General features: G+C 40.2%; 1 protein-coding gene across 5 annotated transcripts in view; it reads left to right on the top strand.

Annotated features, from left to right (window-relative positions):
• LOC104926257 (protein diaphanous homolog 3) overlaps window positions 1–22,731 on the top strand; it is a 151,728-nt gene that overhangs the window by 76,498 nt on the left and 52,499 nt on the right. For all 5 annotated transcript variants that reach the window (XM_027281536.1, XM_027281535.1, XM_019262314.2 and 2 more), the window contains 3 exons: window positions 5,714–5,838; window positions 9,577–9,741; window positions 17,379–17,514. In XM_027281536.1, the coding sequence (XP_027137337.1) occupies window positions 5,714–5,838; window positions 9,577–9,741; window positions 17,379–17,514 (426 nt within the window). The remainder of the gene's footprint in view (window positions 1–5,713; window positions 5,839–9,576; window positions 9,742–17,378; window positions 17,515–22,731) is intronic.

Below are 22,731 nucleotides of genomic sequence, written 5' to 3'. Positions count from 1 at the left end.
CTCTCTCTGATGGACTCAAAAAAAGATAACCTCTTTGCTTGAGTTAAATGAGGACAGCCTTTTATGTAATCTTCTGTTCAGTGTGTTTAGGCAACTGAGGGCATGCCAATAAAACTGAAAACAACACTATCTTAGAAATTAAGAACATTTCTGCGTTTTGTTTGATGGTGGCTGTTGAGAGTTGTTACCTGACATGAACAATAGTGATGGCACAGACAATGGCAGTGGTAAATGTGTGCAAAGGTGCAAGTAAAGGTGAGCCTAATGAAAAGATAATGAGCTGTGTGGATTGTCCAGCCACATGAACTATTAATATAACAAGTCTTATAACAAGTTTAATCTTTTAGATCCGTCAGCATCCAGACAAAGCAATCTTAGGGTAGCGCCCAACCACATCCAGGTAACATCCAGCATGAAAACGAGACTGAGTCACTACCAGAGTGACAACATTATATTGTCTTACATTGCTGTATTCAATCAGTAGTCAGAGATCCAGGCATTAAAGGGTGTTGTTTGGAGAGCTTGGTGCATAAACAGATTGGACCAGCCAGACAATGTTCTTATCTAGACAGAAATGGAGCATTCTTCATCTGTATTCCTCTGTTTTACTTTGAGCTCTACTCTTACTTTTCTACTTGTACAACTCTCTGGGGATTATTCTGGGATTAGGTGCTTGTTGATTCCGTAAACATACATTGTACTTTACCAGTTTAGTGTTTGATCTATGCTGCACTCTGCTCATCTGCTCCCCTGTTTGATACTAACATTAATCTTCTGCTGTAGCACGTTTACACGAGCTGTAGGCTTATTTTTTAAGAGAATCGCAGCCCTGCTCACAAACACACACTGCTCTCTCCACACTCGTGAGTTTGGCCAGTGTATCCAGAGTATGGTAAAGGTCACAGTCAAACAGGGACAGGCTGGATGGTCAGAGCAGACTCTGTCCTGTTCTTTGTTCATATTGCCATGGGCAACTCTCAGGAGGAGGAGGAAGCAAGCAGCAGTTTGTGTACAGTACGTGTGTGTTTGCAACTATATATGCGTGTGCAGTCATACTGTCACAGCATGTTTCCTGCTGCTCCAAAGAAGATTTTACCCACTGCTTCATTCCCAGCAGGCAGGCGTGAAGGAAAGGTTGAGGAGGAGAAAAAGGAATGAGGATGAAATGTGTGACTTTATTGTTTGGACTCTTCCTTGTAAGGACCCCTCCAGGTTCTGTTGGTGCTTTAATAATCTGTGGATAACGATGCTCCTGTTGAGTGTTTCATTTCTCCCAACTGTGCTGTGTGTCTACAAGCCCATGGCCAAGACTCATAAGTACAAGAGCGAGATCAATGGAAAGCTCAATGCTTTGGATCTCTCTTCAAGGTTTGTCCTTACTTCACAGACCTCGAGCTGAGTATATATTTGCATTTATATAGATTATAGTGTTCTTTCTCCACCACTGTCTTTCACAGTGTTTCTGTGCCATTATGAGATGCATACAATAAGTGTCTCCGTATCTAGTATTCAGACGCACAAATCCCATTTCGTGTTTGTAAACCAATGCTCTTGAGTGGCTTTCTTTTCATCAGGTCTGACAGTCATTCGGGAGGCCTGAAGACACACTAAAAGGCAGCATTACATTCGTAGACGCTAACCAAAGAGCTTACTTGAGCATGAAAACAGGGTTGGATAGAGGTAGCGGTAATGATTTATGCTTCTGTTGCAAAAGCCGCCGTCTTTTGACTGTGTGTAACACAGCCTTCGTTTTCCCCCTTGCCAATCCCGTCTCTCATGGAAGCAAAACTGCAGCTTAGTTCAGGGTTTCTTTTGTGTCTGCCTTCTTATTTTTGCCCCTCTCTCTTCTTTTCAGCGCTACAATCATTATTTCTCCTGACATGGAGAAGCAGTCCTGGTGTGCTGCTTCTCTCTTACATTTATGTATCTATCTATCTATTTATCTGTCTGTCAATATCTGCCTGTCTATCTCTCCTTGTCTGTCTCCCTGTCTGGTTTTTGGTCTCTTAATCTTGCTCTCTGTCCCTTTTCTCTTTTTTCTTTTTCACATAAACATGCACACAACACACAGCAGTAAGGTTTGGGCAATTAGAGTGGTTTGTTGCGTGTTACTTGGTGCTGAGTTTGATGTTAAAATCAGAAACAAAACCGCTGAGACGTATTAATGGGCTCAACCTGGCTACCTCAGCTTGTAACTCTTCAGATACCACCCATCAGCAGCAGAAACATCGCTTACATGGAAGACTATACTTAACACTAAATAGACATACATTTATTTTGCAACGAAGACAGAAAACCAGTTTCTGTACATGGCTTGTTGCACAGAGTCGTTAATGAATACTGTGAAGATTTAACTATACTGAGATAGTTCTCTAATATGTGGTTGAGACTTTGTTTTGTAGTTTTGCCACATGCAGTCAGATTGATGAACCTCGGGTTGAAAATACATAAAAAGAACAATCCACACTGCAACTTGCAGTTCAGTGACCTTCATGCTCTTGTTGTATGTACTAGGGGCTCAGCACCTTGTGCTTGCGTACCAGGATTTCTTGCATTACACACCTCCAGTTCCCAGCCTCTGGCACCATCAGTCTACCCACACTTGTCTGTCAGGCTGTGGCCTCAGAGGGCACATGTGCATTTTTTCTTAATTTCCATACATCAAAAGGTGATCTATAGTGGAACTCTGTGTGTTGCTGATCTGTTTGTGAGTATGCACGGATGTGTGCTCTACTCGGTCTCATTTATAGCACAGCAGGTTGGCAGAGTAATAAAAGGATGTCAATGGGGGATTTGACCTCTACAAATATTCCAATTATTATTCTTCTAAAACATCCTATATCTGTCTGAAACCACTCTTGAGCACAGAGGCATTCAAGCCCCACCGCACATAAAAATAACTCACGTTTTAATACAGAAAGAGAAAGCAAGAGCAGGGCTGCTTTATGTTTCATCTCCCACTCTGCTTGTCACCATGCCGCAGAGCAATTATTTCACAATTCTTAAATCCTATATGACAGATGTGTTTATAGCCGGCATCAGAATCATCTGTTTAACTAAACATCCCAGCTGCTCAATCACATTTCTTGAAGCATATACCTCTTCTTGGTCATATACCCTTCCACCTGAGGGAGCCTCACCAAAAGCTTGCAGTTTGCATTGATCTTCTCCGTTTCTGCTCTGTCTCACCTTCCCATGCTCTTTCCTCAGTCGGCGTATCATCACCAGGCTTTAATCATTTCCATTAGCAGACTGCCTGTCTGGCCTCCTTCCACCTCCACAAGATGCCCACACCTCATTCAGCAGATTTTTGGTTGCTTGGTTATGCAGAAGGCTTTAGGGAAAAAGAGACAGAGATTAAAATGGATGTGATAGAGCTGGTGAAGTGTCACATTTAGATTGTTTACTGAAATGGGGAGATTTTAATCTATCATACTAATCATATTGGGCATTGGTTAGATGTCTGGAAATCATTGATTATTTAGTTAAAGATTTATAGTAATTCTGTCGACAGAATGCAGAGAATATCTGTTTTGTTGTCTGACATTGAAGTAGCATGCACAATAGAATTTCTATAGAAATTCCCATAGCTTGGTAGTTATAAAGCTACTTGATAAGAATACTCCAAAACAACAAAAATACTATGGCCAGAACTTTACTATTATGTCAGTAGTAACAATGATAATCTGAAATGTTATAATGCGTTTGGAGTGCTGCTGATGTGTGACTTTAGCACGGAGTTCACTAAAATAAAGGACACTCATTCATCTCATTTCATTAAACAGCTTCCTTCTTCAAAAAATGTTTGTATGTGACTGTAAAAAAAAAGAAGGTCAAAACCATTATCAGCTTGTTGATCAGGATTTGTATTTGATCAAATTATCAGTCACACACTTGACTTTTTATTTCTAACTTTTAAATCTAATTTCAGCGGTGATCTGTGGGCTTCTGTTGTTTAAAACTATCTTTCATTTGGACAGACACTCAGCGTCCAGGCTGCTTGGGACCTGCCTGGGGCGCGGCTAGCAGTGGTGACACTTGGTCTGACATATATTATCTTTTTTTTTTTTTTACAAGAGAGACCTGGTCATACAGTAATAGAAGCATGAAGTAGTTGGCCTATAGTCAGCTTTTAAATTGTACTTTTTCAAGTCAGTGAGCAAAGGCCATCAAAAGGACATTAAAAGAATAAACAGTAAAACAGCAAGTGTCACAGTATGTGATTGTGCATATATATAACTTTAGCACAGTCCTGCCATTTGACAAAATATACAATTGACACAATTTTACTGTTCAGACTGGCAAGGTGGTTTCTTACCAAAATGAAAATCAATGCAACATTCAGTCAGTGAAGAGCAGCTGCTCTGTGAATACTGTTTTGATTGAGACATCACTGGTCACAATGTAGTCTGTGACATTTTTTTAAAAGAGTGAAGTGCTGTGGCATTTTCACTGCCTTCGACTGACTGTTAACTGTTAGTGCCAGTGCTTACTATTGGAGTCAGGGAAGGCGTCTCAAGGAGAGCGGAAGGAAATTAAAGAAAAATAGAACTTTAAGAACAACAGTACAATGATACTATGGTGTTAATTCTTTGTAAGGTGAAGATACAGTTGTGTTGAGTGAGTTGTCTCTTTTGTCACTTTGGAGTGACAGCAGAATGAAAAGTGGCACCTGGGTTTTACTCTCAGCCAGCTTAAATGCATGAATGCGTTTTTTTTTTTTGTACATACATCCACAAAGTTTACCTGCAGCGAAAAGACCATATTCACACTCCACTGAACTTAAAATTTTAAGTTTAATGGAGTGGTTGGTTCAACTTCAGTTACAGACTTTGAGAGTATCCGTAGTGAAGACGTGTGTGTGTGTCCATGACAGTATGCTGCCACCAGTAAGTGAGGTTTATGCTAAATTCAGTGAGAAGCCAAAGCTTCATTGAAGTTTTCTTCTTCCCCTTTCGTAAGGCATGTATTAGGATCAAGGGACATTTGAATCTACTTAAAAATAAGCAGCTTATACCTTTTTGTCAAGCAGCGTCTAATCAGTGTAATTTAAACCATTTGCTGTGTACAGTGACTAGCTTAAAGTGTCAGCCATGACCAACTTAACGGAAAGTTACTCAGTGTTCCTCTGCTCTCCTGCTTGCATGATCCATGCACCTGTTGGTGAGACTGAAGACAAAGGATGAACAGTGTAGAAAGATTTCCACTTCAGTAGCCATCTTCATACTGAGCGTGCAGTTTTAAATCTGTTGTTCTGTTTGTGTTACTACATGAACAAACACAGCAGCCGTTCGCTTTCAGTACTGTGTCAATAAGGCATTATATTCTTGTATGAATTTAATTGTTTGTGGCATACACGTGAGCATATAAGAGGCAAAGAATAATAAAACTGTGTATTGAACATACTCTCCCTTGATGTTTATTTTTTCCTCAGTCGTTGTTTATTCCCATGGTGTTTCTGGCACAGTGTGAGCCCATAATAAGCATGATTTGCAATTGGTCTAGCTTCTCTCTCATTGTCCTTGTTAGTTTTTTTTTTTCTATGTTGTTTTTCTCTGATTCTTTCAGAGCTTCGAGATAAAAATTAATTTGATTGTACCTGTAATTCAGTTGTTCTTTTTCCACTTCTTTCTTCACTTTTCTTTAGCACCTGGGTGTGTTTCTGTGTGCTTTCATAAATGTGTGTGTCCTGATATGTGTGGGTCTGTGTCAGTGTCTGCAGAGAATCTGGAAAAGAGCCTCAGGCAGATGGAGAAGCAGCTGCTGCAGCTGGAGAGAGACCTGGAGACTTTCTCCTCCCCTGATGACCCCAACGACATGTTCTTCACTAAAATGGCTATATCCTTTTACATACGCATGCATTCACTCACCAGTCTGGGGGATTATTCAGTGGGTTTACTGTAATGAATCAAACTCAACAAAAGTCAAAGGAATATTACTGGAGCTGGAATTTAAATGTTTAGTTTCAACACAGTGGTTCTCCACAGGCTGGCGAAAAGAGCAGGTGGTATAAAGGGAAGAAATGTTCAAGTCTTTGCTTGATCAAACACCCAATTAAACACATTTCCTTTACATTTTACACAATTAAATACTGATGCTTTGTTTGATTAGTTCCCATCACCTTCAACCTGGACTGGAAAAACCAGAAAACATAGCTTGGTAAAAGTGATTCTACCCCTTTTCTCTCCATGGAATATTTTCACAGCTGTTTATATAAAGTCAAGACATAACACATGAATCACTCAGGAAATCAGCAGTAGAAGTGTTTTACTTTTTTTATACTATGCTATTAAAACAATGAAGAAAGAGAGACAAGGATAGTCCTCCCACCATTGGTCCGATATATATATACACATGGTTTTCTTTCCACTGTCGATTATGTGTACTAGTCAGTGGCACCCCATTCTATAGTCAGGTTTTTGTACCACTACCCATCTCAGCTGTCTTTGTAAAGGGCACTTCCCGCTGAGGGCATCTTCAAAATTCAGCAGAGGGTTAGAAAGGGAGAACAAACCCTCCTTAACCTTTCTGTCACTCTCTTTCACACACACAGCATCAGTCATTGTTGTATGTTCCCTGAGACGAAACAAGAGCCATTTAGTATGTTTTATTCAACTGTCAGTTTATGATAATGAAACAAAAATGGCAATTCATAAACATATAAATACATAACTGTTTCACTGCTCCCCTTGCATATCCAGGTGCACTGCTGACAGCTGTCCATATATGTTTGGCAGCAGTGTTAATTATTCAGTGTCCTCTGAGGTAGCTCGAGTGGATCAGGTTGATGGGTATGTCTCAGACCAGGTGTGTTAGTGTGTGTTCAATAATACACCCGGTGTCTAGCCTCCTTCATGTAGTTTTGATCAATAGCCTTGGGGCTGGGGCACTGATGGCTTTCACTGTAGTAGTTAGGAGAGAACTTGAGTGCAACACAAAAATGTTCACTGAGGATGGATTTGACAGCTCTGTCCTTCACTGCTTCAGGTGCATTGCACCACAAAATGGCTACACTCAACAGCACTGATTAAAAAGCAATCAAATTTAAAAGAAACACACTCACTTACAGCATACACTCACTCATATGGGACCAATAAATATTTGCTGGCTGTAGTATCAATGAAACATACATCTGACTTAGAACACAGATACATTAATATGTGGCTTATGTGCATCTTTAAATCAACTAAATTAAAAAATCCCCTTTAGTAAGTATTTTTATTCTTATGTACACACACTAACACGCATATATAGTTTCATTTTAAATGATGTGGCATACTAACCTCCACAGCAATGTTTCTGACTCTGATTCTGAACTAAACTCTTTTACTAATCTGAATTTAAATGTCGTACATTGGTAATCCATTTTGCTTGTATGCCATGTTTTCTCAATGAATTGTGTCTCTATATCTATGGCTTTATATCTATGAAGATTCCTAGACATCCACATCATAGGATATCAAAAGGTACTAGATCAAAGACGAGTGGATTTGCTCCTTTATTCCCCCTATACAGTCAGGTTTTAAATTTAACACATGGTGACTTCACCTGCAGCCGATGAAGTTTATTGGTCACACTTGTTATTTTGACGAGTGAAATCTACAGTCACCACCTCAACATAAGAAGACTGGAGTGTCACGATGACAGATTCCCTCATCACTTCTTGCATGACTTGAGTATACACTTGTGCTATAGGTGTAGTACATCTGAATGAGAGCTGATTGTTAAGTTAGAAGATTAGAACAAGGGAAAAACGGATGCAGAAAGAGCAAATGAATGGGAAAAGGAAATATGAGGGGAAACAGGTATAGGGTCAGTAGGAAAGGAAAGGAATCAGCTCCGGTGGTCTACTGCTTTCTCTGGAAAAAGGAAGAAGTTAGGAGAGATATTTTGCACCCCATGATACTTATCACCATAGCTCTTGGCTATTTCTTCTCTTCCATCACCTGCTCAGGCCTCGTGCTTTCCTCCAGATCCTCCGTTGGAAAGATATAACTGACAAGTCAATCTGAGAGCAGTGCCTATTGAACAGCATTTACCCAGCTGTGAATAGGTATTCAGGTTCACCGGAGACCAGGCATCAAATAGGTGCATCAATTGAGTTATAATGAAGGGGCACAATAGGAGCCAGACAGGCTGCACATAATTATGATATGTGACACACAGACACTGTTGCTTCTTAGCTGCCTTGAGACAAGGATGATGGGGCTGCTATATAGGGACAGGTCGTGTTCTTTCTTTTTATTTATTTGAACAGAAAATTATCCAGACCTTTTAAAGAAGGACATTAGTTTAAACTAGGTTTTTATTTTCTCATGGATCAAAAACTTAGGTCATCATGTGGAAAGCACTGCTCAGGATATGCTTTTAGAACAAGAAAATTAAAAAAGGGCTAACGATAAAGAATAATACTGCATATAACATTATTGTGGAAAGGCAAATACATGCTTGCTAGAGTGAATATTGCGTGTGTGTGTGTGTGTAGAGACTTACAGTAGACTTGCTGAATAGCATGCCCTGGAAGTAGGTAGGCTATGTATTAGTGCTCTCGCTTTCCCCTCACTTTGCTCTGACACTGACACCTCTCCAGCTTATGTTGACACAACCATTACCTATTTGTCCTCATATATATATACACACGTACCAGCATAAGAAAGCTGTCCTTTGCTTTGCTAAGTTTAACCAGGAAGACCTTTAATACTCTTCAATCTTCCATGCTGTCAGCCAGTCAGTTGTGGCACAGACTACTGTAAAGGCAATCCCAAAAGCAGCAAAATTTGTTTCAATCTTTGTATGCTGTAGGATGTGTCCATGTCTGTGAAAACATGGACACATGGACACAGCTCTTGACACTATTTGATATTTTTGAGGTGCATACTGTAGACCACAATGGAAAAAAGAAAAAACAGAATGTGCATTCTGCTGCATTTGGCACAGAACTTATGCCAAGAGCGCAAATATATGCAACACATCATTATCTGCTGTGTTAACACTGACTGTAAAAAAAAAAAAAGAAAATGATGATGATGTTCCAAATGACAGTGGCAAAAAGTGTTGAAGTTAAACAAATGTTCCAAATGACAGTGGCAAAAAGTGTTGAAGTTAAACAAAAATAATTTAAACTTTGAGTGCAGTAAAGTCTGAGTGGTGCACCACGATGCCCGGAGTAGCAAAAATTTGAATTTTATATATATATATAATATTCTTCATATTGTTTTTTTCTTGTTTTGTATTTATATTTGCAGTTATAATTGTTCATGGCAGAAACACCAACACACTTTGCCAGCAGCCAGACAGGAGCCACAGATGCTGTAGGCTGCAGGGGCTCATAGCAGTGAACACGATTTAGTAGTAACCTAACTGACAGTATGAGAGCTCTGAATGCTAACATCAGTTTACCACTGATAGTCTGATCTCCAGCTTCAGATCTTTACAACAACATGTGTGAATTATTTCTGCTTTTTTTTTCTTTTAAAGATATTGATGTATTTCATTATTAGTGTTGCGCTCAAAGCAACGTATAATTTGCGCTTAATGTGTGATGGATGTGTTGTTGACCTTGACCACAACCCTCACAGCTTCAGCGAGGTTGCGCGGGAGCAGTATGGCAAGCTGGTGATAATGCACAGCAATATGGAGACACTCTATCAGAACCTACTGGAGTACTTCGCTATTGATCCCAAGAAGACCTCTGTGGAGGAGCTGTTCACTGATCTCAGCAATTTCCGTTCCATGTTCACTGTGAGTATACAGCACTGTAGAATAACCCCAAGGAGAAGCATGTAAAGTTTTCTGAGCATGTTGTGTGGGAGTGAAAAATAAAAATAACATCTTCACATTTTAATGACTGAAATGGGGTGCCTGATGGTTGACTAATGTGTTGATCCTCAGTGGGACTGGCCTTTCTTCTTTTACATTGCAGGAAATCATTTGGCTGCATTTTTAATATGAAGAGAATGGTTATTAGTGACCTGTTTAGCCACATGTTACAGTTGATATTTACCATAAATGCTGTTGGTTGTTAAAAGAACAGAACATTGTGGACACCCAAACATAAAGCAACTGAACCAATTAAATGAAATCTTGGGGTGCTAATTCAAATGGACTGGTATTCCATAATGCCTTTTAAAGTCCTAGTTACAAAGTCTCTTTTATGAACTAATGATGTAGAGCTGTTTTACTTCTGAAACATTGCTAAAGTAAGCAGACTTTTAGCAGAATGAAAAAATAAATAAATAAATAAATGTATTAATGTTGTCTGCAAGGACTAATTGTTGTCATGAACTGATCCTCACAGTATAATAATGAAAGCTGGTTCAAGGTGGGCAGAGCTGAGTATTGTCAGGTATCTTGAGACGGTTTTAGGTTTTACTGTTTTTATTCACTGGCTGCGTCAACACCAAACCTCTGATTCTTTTTTTTTTTTTCTTTTTTTTCCCAATGATTTTCACATCAGTGTCCTGCGGTATAATGCAAAGCAGAACAGTGCCAGTCCTATGTAGTCTAGTCCTACCCAGACATTTATGTCATCACTGAGCTCTGTGGCCTTATCAGTCTGGTGCTACTGTGAGCTGTGGAGCTGTGGAGACCCACTGTGTTTAATCAGCAGGATTAGTGGCACAGGCCACTGGGTGCAACAGATAATAGTATCTAATTAGCCTACTAAAGTTCCTGCCCTGCCCCAACTTAACATCTACCTCACACACACAAATGGATTTCATGCCTCTTTGCCTTTTTTTCTGCTTAGTCATTAGTTATGCTTTAGATTTTCTTGCACTCCAAAGCTCTGTCTGTACATTTGTGTGTTTTTCAGGGAGAGTGGTGGTGGTGTTTCAGTCATTTTTTTTTTTTATGAGACCTCAACTACTGTGCAAGGTTTTTTTTTTTCCACTTGAATGACTTAACCTTTTTGGTGATTTTCTTTTTTTCTTTAATAGTCAGAAATTGTATAATTTCTTACATTCAACTCAATGTATAGGTTGAGACTTCAAATGATGTCCTCCTTATTTCCCGTCTGCCCATTTGACACTTACGTGTGCCTATTGTAGACATTTCCTGCATATTGTACACAAAAAATGTACAGTATTATCTACACTAAGTCTGACAAGCGACTTTTGGCAGTTTTAAATAGATCTACAAGTAACTGTTTTGTCTGCATTAAATCGTGCCTCATCAGGAGGAATACTATTAAAACTATTATTGGTAAAAATACCATACAAGGACTAGCTTTGAGGTATTGTAAGTAACAGTATATAGAGTATACGTTAGTATTTTAAAGAGAAGGGACAAAATATTTAGTTAGTCCTTCCTTTCGCATGTGATTGAATTCACGTTCTAATGCTTAGTGGTCACATATTCTGTCCCTGATGTGCTGCTGTATGTGGCATCTAACCTGAGACTACACTATCTACACAGTCTCTAATGATTTGAAGAAACACAGAGAAAAAAAAAGGTTCCCAGGTGCTCTGCTTTTAGCCTGGCTGTTCCTTATTTCTTTCACCTATGCTATTGATCCCAGGACTGTGCTGTGATTTTGTGCTTCACTTTAATAGCCACAACCCAGTTCACCGCTTTCTTGTGTTCCAGTGAGTCAGACCCAGAGCAAACCCACAGTATGTCTTATCCATTAATTTAATTCCAGTTAATGATTATGAGAGGAGTGAATGCATGGAAGAGCATACGCTGTTGAAAATGTTTCATGTTGCAGCTGTAATCTGTTTCATTTCAGGCTGGAGTTTTGCAGTAGCATTTATGTCCTGAACAAACATAACAGTTAATGACTCTGCCATTGAAAGGTGAACAAGCCAAGTGTTATAAAGACTAGGATTATATGGTCAAAACTCCCAAGGTAGCTATTTATTCCCCTGTGATAGGTCAAGGTGTAAGAAGCTTACACCCTCAGCAATTCGTTGAAATGGTCACATCACATAGACATATCTTGGTAGAAGCCAAGGCTAGGTCAATGAACGTAGGCATACAGTAAATCTCAGTGCCTTAACCTCTCGGTCAAATCTGTGTCAGCATTTACCCTGCTGTGCCAAGGTCCATGCTAATAGGTGCATGCTGTCTTTAGACCACTTGCCTGAAGCGAACTGAGCCTTGAACTGTGTCTGTTGCTCGCATAATGTGTGCGCATGTGTGCATGTTTGTTTGTGTGCGGATGTCATTTTGTGTTGGCAATTTTTTATAGGGAAAGCTGCTTAGCTTTTTCACACACAAAGGCGTACACACACACACACTCGCACACTCATACACACATACAGCATGCTCAGTCACCCGTAGGAAGGAGACCCAGGGCGAGGCCGCACATCTGACAGGAATCCAATTGAGCGTGTCTAATGGCGGACATCCAGGAGAGGAGGAGGGGGAAGCAGACCTGCAGTGATGAAGGAGAGCGGAGGGCAATTTCCTCAGAGAGCTGGTTCTCTCTCTCTCGCTCTGTCTCAGACTCTCACTCTCTCGCCACCTCTTTCTCTCCTTCAGATGTCAACAGTACAGTAAAAATGTACGCTTTGTCAGTCTGCAAAAAATCCCGAGTCTTCATCTTCTTGTAGTCTCAGGCTCCTCTTCACGATCTCCCAAAAAATATTTTATCACTTCTTATTGTTTTTAAGTATTTAGATCATTCTTGCCTTCAGTGTTGAATTCAGATTTCAGATTTGCCCTGCCTACAATGAGCTTTTTGAGTTATTGTACTCAGGTAACATCCACATTGACTCTTTTTCTTTTGTTGTTCTTTTGCTAATTGGTTCTGTGATTGAAGAAGACGGCATGTTCTTTTGCTGGCTGTGATTCTGTCAATTGTTGTTTTATTAAGGATGTTTTCATGTAATGTTCCTGTTCTTTAGCTGCTCTTTTTCCTGTTCTACTCTCTTTGTGAAGTTTAAGAATGATCCTCCCCTAAACAGGCCCACTTGTTGTATTGAGCTGTTATTGACTAATCATTGTTTTCCCGGGCTGCTGGCAGCAGTAAAGTGTCCAGTTTTAAATAAGATGTCATTTTGCCTCTGCAGACTTCCTCTGTGGATCTGGATTGCCACATTATTGAAACCATCTGCCATTCGGTTTTAGCAATGCTGGCAACATTACCCTAGGAATGGAAATGGCTTTTGATCTGTTGGTTGGTTGGTGAGTCCTCTACTCCGATCCAGACTAAAATAACTCACAAAGTTTTGTCCAGACTTTTGTCAGACTGTCCAGATTTATAGTCCCAAGAAGATGAGTTCTACTGACTCATGCTCTGACTTTTCCTAAAAAGGAAACACAGAGTATTTTTTCCTTGACAAGCTTTGCTCAGTCACTTTTAGATTTTACTCCTTGGTGAGGAGTAAACCTATGGATGTTATATATGGGTATTTAGTTGTGTTGTTGATCGATCCAGGTCCAAATCTTGACATTTCACTGAAAAGTATTTGAATTCTACATACTATGTACTATAAATCTGACCTCCCTCTACAAATCCCACTATTGGTAGATCTGAAGGCAGGTGATGTATGTGGTTGAATCTCTGATCACCAGCCAACCATCCCTGTCCCATCCAACAAAACCAATGTCTCCCAACTCTGCTACATAGTCGTGACACTCCGTAGTAGACACAAGCACCTGAGACTTCGCTGAGTCCTGTGAGCCACATGCTTAGTTAACATTATAGCACAGGTAACATGCAGACTTTTTTTTTTTTTTTTTTACAAAAGGCCACGAGTTTCCTTTGAGTTGACAGTGAAAGCTTCAGTAAACTCTCCATGTGTCCAGCGCAGACATGGAGAGTCTGACAGTAGTTGCTCATGCCTGATAAGTTTGGTTAGATCTGACCACTGGCAGCTTCACTCCGGCTACACTGAGCGGTGCTTAGTCTGTCACTCTGGTTGGCATTACTTCAAACGTCATATACCGTATTCATACAAAGTCATGCCCCCTATAGTAACTATCCTATAGAGTCTTTTGCTGCATTTTTTTTAGACTTGCTGGGAAGGAGGTAGCAGGGTTTGGGGTGTTGTTACACTCTAATGTAATCGATGATCCAATCTACTGTATGAGGCCACTGTAAACCACACTTGACCACTGACTAGATCACAGTTTCTATGAGACTGTTTTCCTATTGAGGGTAACAAAAGCTATGGGTGCAAGCATGCTTACATTCTGTTTTACTAATTGAATTTGACTTTTTAATGAGAGAGCCGCCTGATAGGGAAAAGTGGAAGGAGTGTCAGAGGTTTGACTAAGTTCACAATAGGCATTCGTCACAGCTGTCTAACCTGGGATCACTTAATTGTTGAAAATGTATTACGTGTCAGTCCTCTTGTCTTTTTTCTGTCCTTTTCCTTTGTTCTGTCTGGCCATAATTTACCAGATTGGATGCCCATTAAGAATATAGTCATTTGTGAATCACTGGTTGCCACGAGCAAACAACATTTCATTTCATCAAATCAAAGTTAATTTTGTGGGGGACTTGGTTTCATTTAAAAATAGAGCTCTGAATAGTTTTGGTGTGTCTCAGTCATTTGGTATTCATCTTCAGCTTCTTCTCTTCTTTGTCAGCAGTCTCCTCTTCTCCTGAATTTCTAAAAACCTGCTGAGTGGTACACCTCATTGTCATTAGCTGCTATTCTCTTTTTGTCTGAGTAAGTTTAAATGAGTTTTGTTTAAAGTGTATGTCTGCTATGCTGCCGACAAGTGTGTTTTTGACTGCTTAAACATATGCTAAGAGTAGTGGAGCCCTATGAAACTGAACGTTGTATACTGTTACACCCCTGCTATTAGAAATTTAGAGTGATTATTTGAGTTGCTGTTGCTCTGTATCTCAAGTAGCTTGCTGAATTGACTGCACTGATTTGTTTTTAATTCAAGTTGACTATATCATTTCCAACAACGGTCACTTCTATGCAGACATAATAAGAGGCTGTCAGTGGGCCTCAGTAAGTGCCTGCCCCTTTTTATCCTAGGTAGTTTTCCATCATATAGTGTGTGTTTTTGTGTGTATTCACAATAATTACTGTTCTTCCACTGACCTGCCTGACAAGCCGGGTTGTGTGAATCATACAAGAGGATGGGGAGACAAGGAGGACCAGGAGGAGAAGGAGGAGGAGGAGGAGGAGCAGGAGCAGAGTGTTTGATAAAAGCCCAGACCTCCTCGCTTTAAGTGACTGGCTATTGATCAGGATAGCAATCATGCTAGCACTCTGTTAAATCATATGCAGTCTGTCTCCTGGCTGTGGCATTATTGAACAATCGACACAATCATATGGGTTTTACAACCCTTTGGTACAAGGATTATAGAGCCTGTACCCGCCGTGGTTGATATACAATAGATAGTGTTATACAATAATTCTTCACAGAGAGGCAGAATGGAATTAATGGCATTCTGTGACAAGTTTAGAAGATGGCTACATTGGCTTGTGCAAATGTCGGTAATATTAAGACATTCCTGTCCCGGGACCCACCGGTGCTTGCTTGCACTCTCAATGAACACTGTACCAGTCTCAAGACTTGTATTTGGACAGTAAATGGCATGCATTATGCAATGCGACTAATTGTTTTTTGGGTCTTCAGAAGGCAATGCATGTTGAGAAGGGACGATATGGCCTAGAAACTAAACAGAAGTTGTACTGAACTGAATGCAGGTCAACTATTTCTGTGTCTGATAGAGAAAGGGACCAAAGCCAGTAGTACATTGTTAAGTTATTTTTGTATTGCACTTGTTTTTTGTTTTTTTAAATAGACATATCTGCTTGTATTCATTCAGTTTTCCCACATGTGGTGTTGTGCTCTAAGAACAGAGATGCCTAACTAAAAAGAAAAAGTTGACAGTTAGCGTTTCCTGAAAAAAAAGTAAGGAGTTACCATTTCTTCATGGAGCATTATGGATTTGAATTTGGTTGTTTAAAACAAAGATTTGACTATCAGTTGCCTTTTTTCCTTCTCCTTTTTCCGCTTTCCTTAAGTTCAGCATTACACTAAATGCCTGCATGAGTCTACATGAGCCTGCCTCACATATCAATGACTTTTCATCACCCGATGTGAAAACATCACATTTCCACACAGTCAGAGAAATTAAAATTGTGGGTTCCTGATCATAGTTTAGTTCTAAAAAAAACAGCACACCACAGAGTGTCTTTCCTGCTGACAGTCAGTTACAGTGGGTGTCAGTAGATGAGGTTGTACCACCATCTGGTTGGTTCATTAGCTGACTTCACTGACAGTCATCACCAGAGCAGAGCACATCTGAGCAGCCACTGCCCTGCCTAACTGTCCGGCATCGACTGCCCTCTCTTTCTATCACCCTTGTCTGCTTCCATCATGGTTAGTTTTGTAGTTTGTGGTCATTTGGGACTCAGCCTGTTTAGCTGTTGGCTCCTGCATTGCTCTGAATACAATGATGCAGCTAAAAAAGGATGTGTGGAGATTCAGCTGGACTGATGACTTCAATCACTTCATGAGTTTTCATGAGCATTTATGTGATTTCTAATTTGCATTGCACTACATGAAGTGCAATTATTTGTAATTATTATTATGATTATATATATATTATATCATATATATTTATATCCCATTATATATATATATATTTTGAAAACTGTGCTTGTGTAGTCTTACAAATATTTTAAAGACATATTCAAAGTTTAGGTTTAGTGAGTATATGCAGGAAATAATTCATCTTTTAATTTAAATCAAATCTAGCACTCTACACTTAAATGTAGATTTTTGTTTATAGTTGTGGTACTGTAGACATCAACATCACATCCACCCAGCAGTACCTGTAAGCTGTGTTTAGCTCAGCAAATACTGTACAGCCTGTGACCGTAGAATTTTTATTGCTGTTAGCTTTGCTTTTGAGCTCGCCTGCTGTTAACTGACTGGAAAAAGCTCACACAGCAACCACCAGGTGATGCTGAAGCTGTCTTTCTGACCCTAACAGATCCTATATGCACACACTAAGGCTTGATGCTGATACGTTTTCCCACACTTTACGTACATACATTTTATCCTGTAATGTGACAGAGTAAATCAAAGGAGAACAACCAAAACATTAAAACAGCCTAATAATATGTAAAACTGAAAAAGAAATTATAGTTTAAATGTACATAAAAGAATCCAAACTCGGGCACAAAACAAAGCAGTTTTCTTTGATGACTTTAGGTCATTGTTCAGGCATTCTTTAGTGTCTAAGGGACCCTGGTATCAGGGTGGCAAAGCACCTTAGAGCATGATCTGACATTAATGGTGCCTGATAAAGACGTCTGTGGGGTCTGACAGCTGCCTCTGCCTTTGACATGCATTGCACTACTGTAATTAACCCCACTTAGCTATCCCTCTTGTTTTCTCACATTCTGTCTCTCTCTCTCTCTCTGTCTGTCTCTCTCTCTCTCCACACCCCACAGCAAGCACTGAAGGAGAACATGAAGCAGAGGGAGTTAGAGGAGAAACAGAGGAGAGCACGGGTGGCAAAGGAGAAGGCGGAGCGTGAAAAGCAGGAGAGACAGCAGAAGAAGAGGAGGTTGCTGGAAGTCAATGCAGGTAGAGACCGTTCAATCTGCTTTGCCTGTCAACTCTTGCATTGTTAAGCTCTTTACAGGGAGCTGCGCACTAAATCAATCCAGGATCAAATGGTGTAAGAGATCATTCAAAAACAATGACTCATTTATCAAGTAAACACTAGTCCCATTTTAATGGATTATAAGAGACACATTATATTAAATTAAAATCCACGTATACACAGAAAGCTTTTGTTTATACTGAATAATTAATAGTTAATAGTTGATTAATAAAAGTAATGCTAATGCAAATTATTAAAAGCATTATTAGAAATGTTACTAAGTTTACAGCAGCCCTATTAGAAGAAGATTTTTTTTTTTTTTTTTGCAAGGACTGAGCCTTTGCACATGGGGCGGCTGCTCTACCAACTGAGCCAAACGCCACCCCAACTTTTATTATTTTTTTATTAATCTATCAAATATAGTTTCCCAGATATGAAAAGCTTACATTATTACTAGCATGGATCACATGGTAACACGTTCTGTGTTATGAAGGCAACATTCACATTGTGTTGTCTTTGTTGTCCCCTTGATTTGTGGACGGTTTAGCAAGGCAAGGTTCTCAACGTGTAGCATTATGCAGCTTTCAACCTTGGAATTTTAAGGTAATTTAATGATTATTGATTGGTCATTGATAGAAGTATAGAAATTCACCTCTTGCTTGACCCTTTCTGTGAGGTCGGAGCACGGGGCCAGCCCAGAACAACATCAGGATCATATGGTTTCATGCATCGCTGCAGGATGAACGATTGTTCAAATGACCTTTAACTCAGGTGAACTGGTTGAACCACAATTCACCCAATGAGTTACTCTGTTTAAGGGAGCAGACGTTATGCCACAGTCCATAAGGTGTGTTGGTTGAATTGCTAATAATTTGATATCCACATTCACAATCGATATAATAATACATTTTTATTCACAAGTGCTTTTCTGGATACCAAAACACACTTTTTCATGGAAGCAGCAAAACGACATCAAACATCCAAACAGTACACTAAAAACACAATTTGAAGGTGAGTAGGCCAGTACAGTCTCAGATGTTTTTGGGGAAAAGGTCCAGAAGGAGGGGGCAGATATGGAGAAGGCTCTGTCACCCCCTCAGTTTGGTGCTTGGGTCCTGGGGTGGTGGAGTAAGGATGTTTCCATCAGAGGAACATTGCATGTTGACAAGCATGCCTCTTGAACTAGGCCACAATCAAAGGGTTTGGTGTTCAGCTGCTTGGCTGTCATGAAAATGCAGCCAAATGAAGCATGAAGAATCATCTGCCTAAAGAAAAAAATCAGCTGGCTTGTGCAAATAGTTGCGCCTAACAACTGTTCCCTGAATTTTACCCTTTTTTCCCCCAATCCATTGAGTTTTAAGATATGCTTGTCACAAAATGTTGGATATAGAGCAAATGCCTTCCAAGTTGAGATATTTTAATTTTTGCCATCTCATAGCCCTTCAAATGTTTAGATCTATTACTCAAACCCAGTTTCAGTCTAAACACCTGCTAACATGTAGCTTTTTCTCTCATGTCAGTAACCCAGCTTTAGTCTGATATTATTATTATTATGATATTTTTATCAAGAAACTGGGGAGAAAAATACTTTACTGTTGCTACAAGTTCATGTTTATGGGGGAGGCAGTAGCTCAGTCCATAGAGACTTGGCTTGGGAACTGGAGGTTCTAGTCCAGTATGGAACAAATATGGTGGTGGACTAGTAGCTGGAGAGGTGCCAGTTCACCTCCTGGGCAAGGCACCGAACTACATTAACATTTGTGTGTGTGTGTGTGTGTATTCTGGGATTAAAATGCATGTAAAACTGAGTGGAAAAAGAAAGAAGTATCTAAGTATCAGAGACCTCTGGTTGTGCTTTAAAAATGTGGAATTTTGTTATCAAAAACATGTTGAATTTCTTTTTTCTGGGTGAGTCATTTTATTGATTACAGCCTTTATTGATCAATTGGTTGCTAGCAAAATAGATGTTCAGATTTTCCTGTACAAACTGTGTACAGTATGTTGTTTTTCAAACTTGTCCATTGCTGGAGGCTCAGGGATAATGTAGCTAGAATGATATCTCCATTTACCAAGCAGGTTCAGGCATAGCTATGAAGAAGGCAATGTCTACCTTATGCCAGAGCATCTGGTTCCTACTGCCAGTTGTCTTTTTTTGTTTTTTCCTTCCTTTGGAGAACCGCTGATGCCAGAAACTTGTTCAACAGTGCAGCCTCCAGACTCATTTCCATTGCCAAATCCATAGCTGGCAGAGCGGTTGCGCTTGGCAGTCCCAGCTCTGCACCAGCATCTATAGCTAACATGACCATGCCAGCCACCGTAGCACTCCTGTAGACATTAGAGTGCAAGTAGAGAATCACCATGCTCCATCCAGGCCAAAGTACTGCTGTGGGCATACTATCTAGCCAAACCAAGGCCTCTCCTGACTAAAGCACAACACAAAACCTTCCCATTTTTCCTTTTACACTGGTCTGGACATCTCTCAATTGTCACCATCTGCCACAGCTCCACTGAAGTTTTACAGTGCTGGGCTCGTCCAAACAATGGGTCATGTGCAGTTGAACATAATTCTGGTGGCTAGGTTATGTGTAGTTCAGTAGTGTGAACTATAGCTCACCCTCTGTCATGCTGTGGTTATATGAAAATAGCAGCAACAGGGTTAATAATGAAATGAACTACCACAGATAGGCCAGTGTTGTATGGTTTGTTGTGCTTATATTAGGGAGGCTTGTAGCAGCATTGTGCTGTGGGGATGTTTCTTTGCAGATGGCCCTGGACAGCTTGTAAAGGCAGAGGGTAAAATGAATGCATCTAGAAAAAAACAGTCATTGCAATCTTGAAGAGAACTGTGGTGATGTGGTGATCCCTGGGTGGCAGTCCAAACCACAATCAAATCAAATCAAGAATTTGTGGTAAGAATTTGCTGTTCGCTCACAGATGTTATGCAAATAGACTGAGCAGTATACCACATAGTGTCCACATAGACTAAGTGCTATAAGAGTTGCCTCTTTTAAATGCTGGATTGAAGTTGCTGAATGCGCACTAAGTCAAGAATATTATCTTTCACATTTGTACTTTAATTTAGATCAGTTTGTTTACTAGAGTTGTCACGATACTAAAATGAGTAACCACGATACTATACCAGACAAAGTATCGCGGTTCCGGGTATTATCGCGATACTGCGGCCTTTTTTTATTATTATTATTTTTATAAACTGCAATGTATTTGTACAAGTTAGTTTGAAACAACGACGTTTGTTTTTTAAGCAAAATTAGTGTTGCCACTGACGAAGACGCCACGGCAGACTCGCTGCTCGGGCCCGGTGCTTCTGCCATGGTGAGTGTGTTGTCTCGTGTCTGGGCGAGACAGAACTTTAGCTCGTTGTTTGTTTTGAAGCGAGTTTCTATCGAAGCGGAGCTGTCTTCGCGGAGTTTGTTCTTGCCGGCAGAAACACACGAACAGCCAATCAGCTAACAGACGGGCGGACCCAGCGTGCGGAAACAGCCTATCATATCCCTGGACGTCACCAGTAACAGGCAAACAGCCAATCATTCAGCAGCTGTGTAGTTCGGTTGCGGTTCCATGTTGGTTTGTTTACAAAGGAGTAGCATGCAGTGAGAAGCCGGGAGGAGAGCAGAGGAGGCCGCTATGTAGCGGAGACTGGCACCGGTAGTTTAGTAATCCACGGTAGTACCGTCGTGTAAAATTTCTAGTATAGTAGCGACGGTTATGATTTGGCACCGCGGGGTACCGTGTATACCGTGGGTATCGTGCAACTCTATTGTTTACTACTTTGCCATTAAAATTGATTTTGTTTGTGTCAGAGAAAAAGATAATTACACTATATCCACTTTGTTTCAGCTTTGTAAACCAATAAAAGGGACTAACTTATTGGCACAGTATATATGTGTTCTTATGTGAATTCGAATGAACTTGCACGGATTGACAGCTTGGACTTTTTTCCCCCCCTGTGCTTGAGTTGTGTTTCACAGCAAACTTTTCTTTTTCAGGAAAGTAGTAAAGTAATAAGAAAATCATGAGAATAAACTTCAGCCACATTTTGTCAGAAAGGCTTATACAAATATGCCTAGAGCTTGAAATTTATTTAGATACGCTAAAATTAAGACAAAGCTAAAGGCAAACTCGGTGACATCCCCAAGAAGTGATGTTTCTGGCAATGTATGACATACACGCGCACATGCACACTTGGAAACAGATGCACATGCATACACACAGATTGTTGGGATGAAATGAGTATGTGATACAGATTTGTGCTGCCAACCCAGGACATGATTTATTCTCTCTCTCTCTCTCTCTCTCTCTCTCTCTCTCTCTCTCTCTGAGTCTCTCACTCTGTCTGTCTCTCACAGCCTATTTATTAACTAAAGAGCTTTCTCTTTGTTTGTCAGGGAGGATTGTCCTCAATGGAGATTTTCTGTGTAATCATCTGATTATCCATCAATTCCCTAAAAAGCCCAAGAGAGGCTGCATATCCACATTATGCTGAAGGGCACAGCAATGAGAGACAGAGGAAGGAAGGGGGGAGGGTTTCCTGGAGGAAATGATCAGAATGGATTTCAGCATCTTTGCCTTTGCGACAGGTATCTGCATTTGGCTTGGTTCTAGCTCTGGCTACCTTTTGTATTCTTGAAATGCGAGGTTCTCCCGGTTTCCTTCTCATTTTCCTCTGTCTCTTTAACCTGCCAGAGACTGAGCTTCTATCTACTCTTTTAATATAGAGCCTGGTTTCGTCTTCCGCACTGTGTGTTCTGGCAGTCTGAGAGAGCGAGAGCATCAGCTTGCATGCATTTGCATAGAGCCCTATGGAGATTGAAATTCAGATTGAATAGGTGTTTTTTCCTCCTCCTCTGGCTGTGCCTGGCTTGTGTATGACAAATCTGTTGCATTAACTCCCAGGGTAGGCCGGGAGCAGGAATGTTTGTGGAGCGACAAATTACACATCAGAGCTTTATTTAACATTCCCTACATGGCTACAAGCGATGAACTATTAAGACGTCAAATAGAAGAACAGCTAGAGATGCAACCCTGCATGCAAAGATGCTAAAATATAGGAGGGGCTTAACGGAGAGCAAGAGAGACACACACGCACAAAGAAAAACACACTTTTTCTGTGAAGCAGAAGCTTATTTGAGATACTGTATGTTCTCATGAGATATTTCTTAGATAGTGTACTTTTTATA

Source organism: Larimichthys crocea, chromosome VIII (assembly GCF_000972845.2).
Source record: "Larimichthys crocea isolate SSNF chromosome VIII, L_crocea_2.0, whole genome shotgun sequence".
Lineage (NCBI taxonomy): Eukaryota > Metazoa > Chordata > Actinopteri > Sciaenidae > Larimichthys > Larimichthys crocea.
The sequence above is the reverse complement of the archived record's forward strand: the minus strand, read 5'-3'. Positions and strand labels throughout refer to the sequence as shown.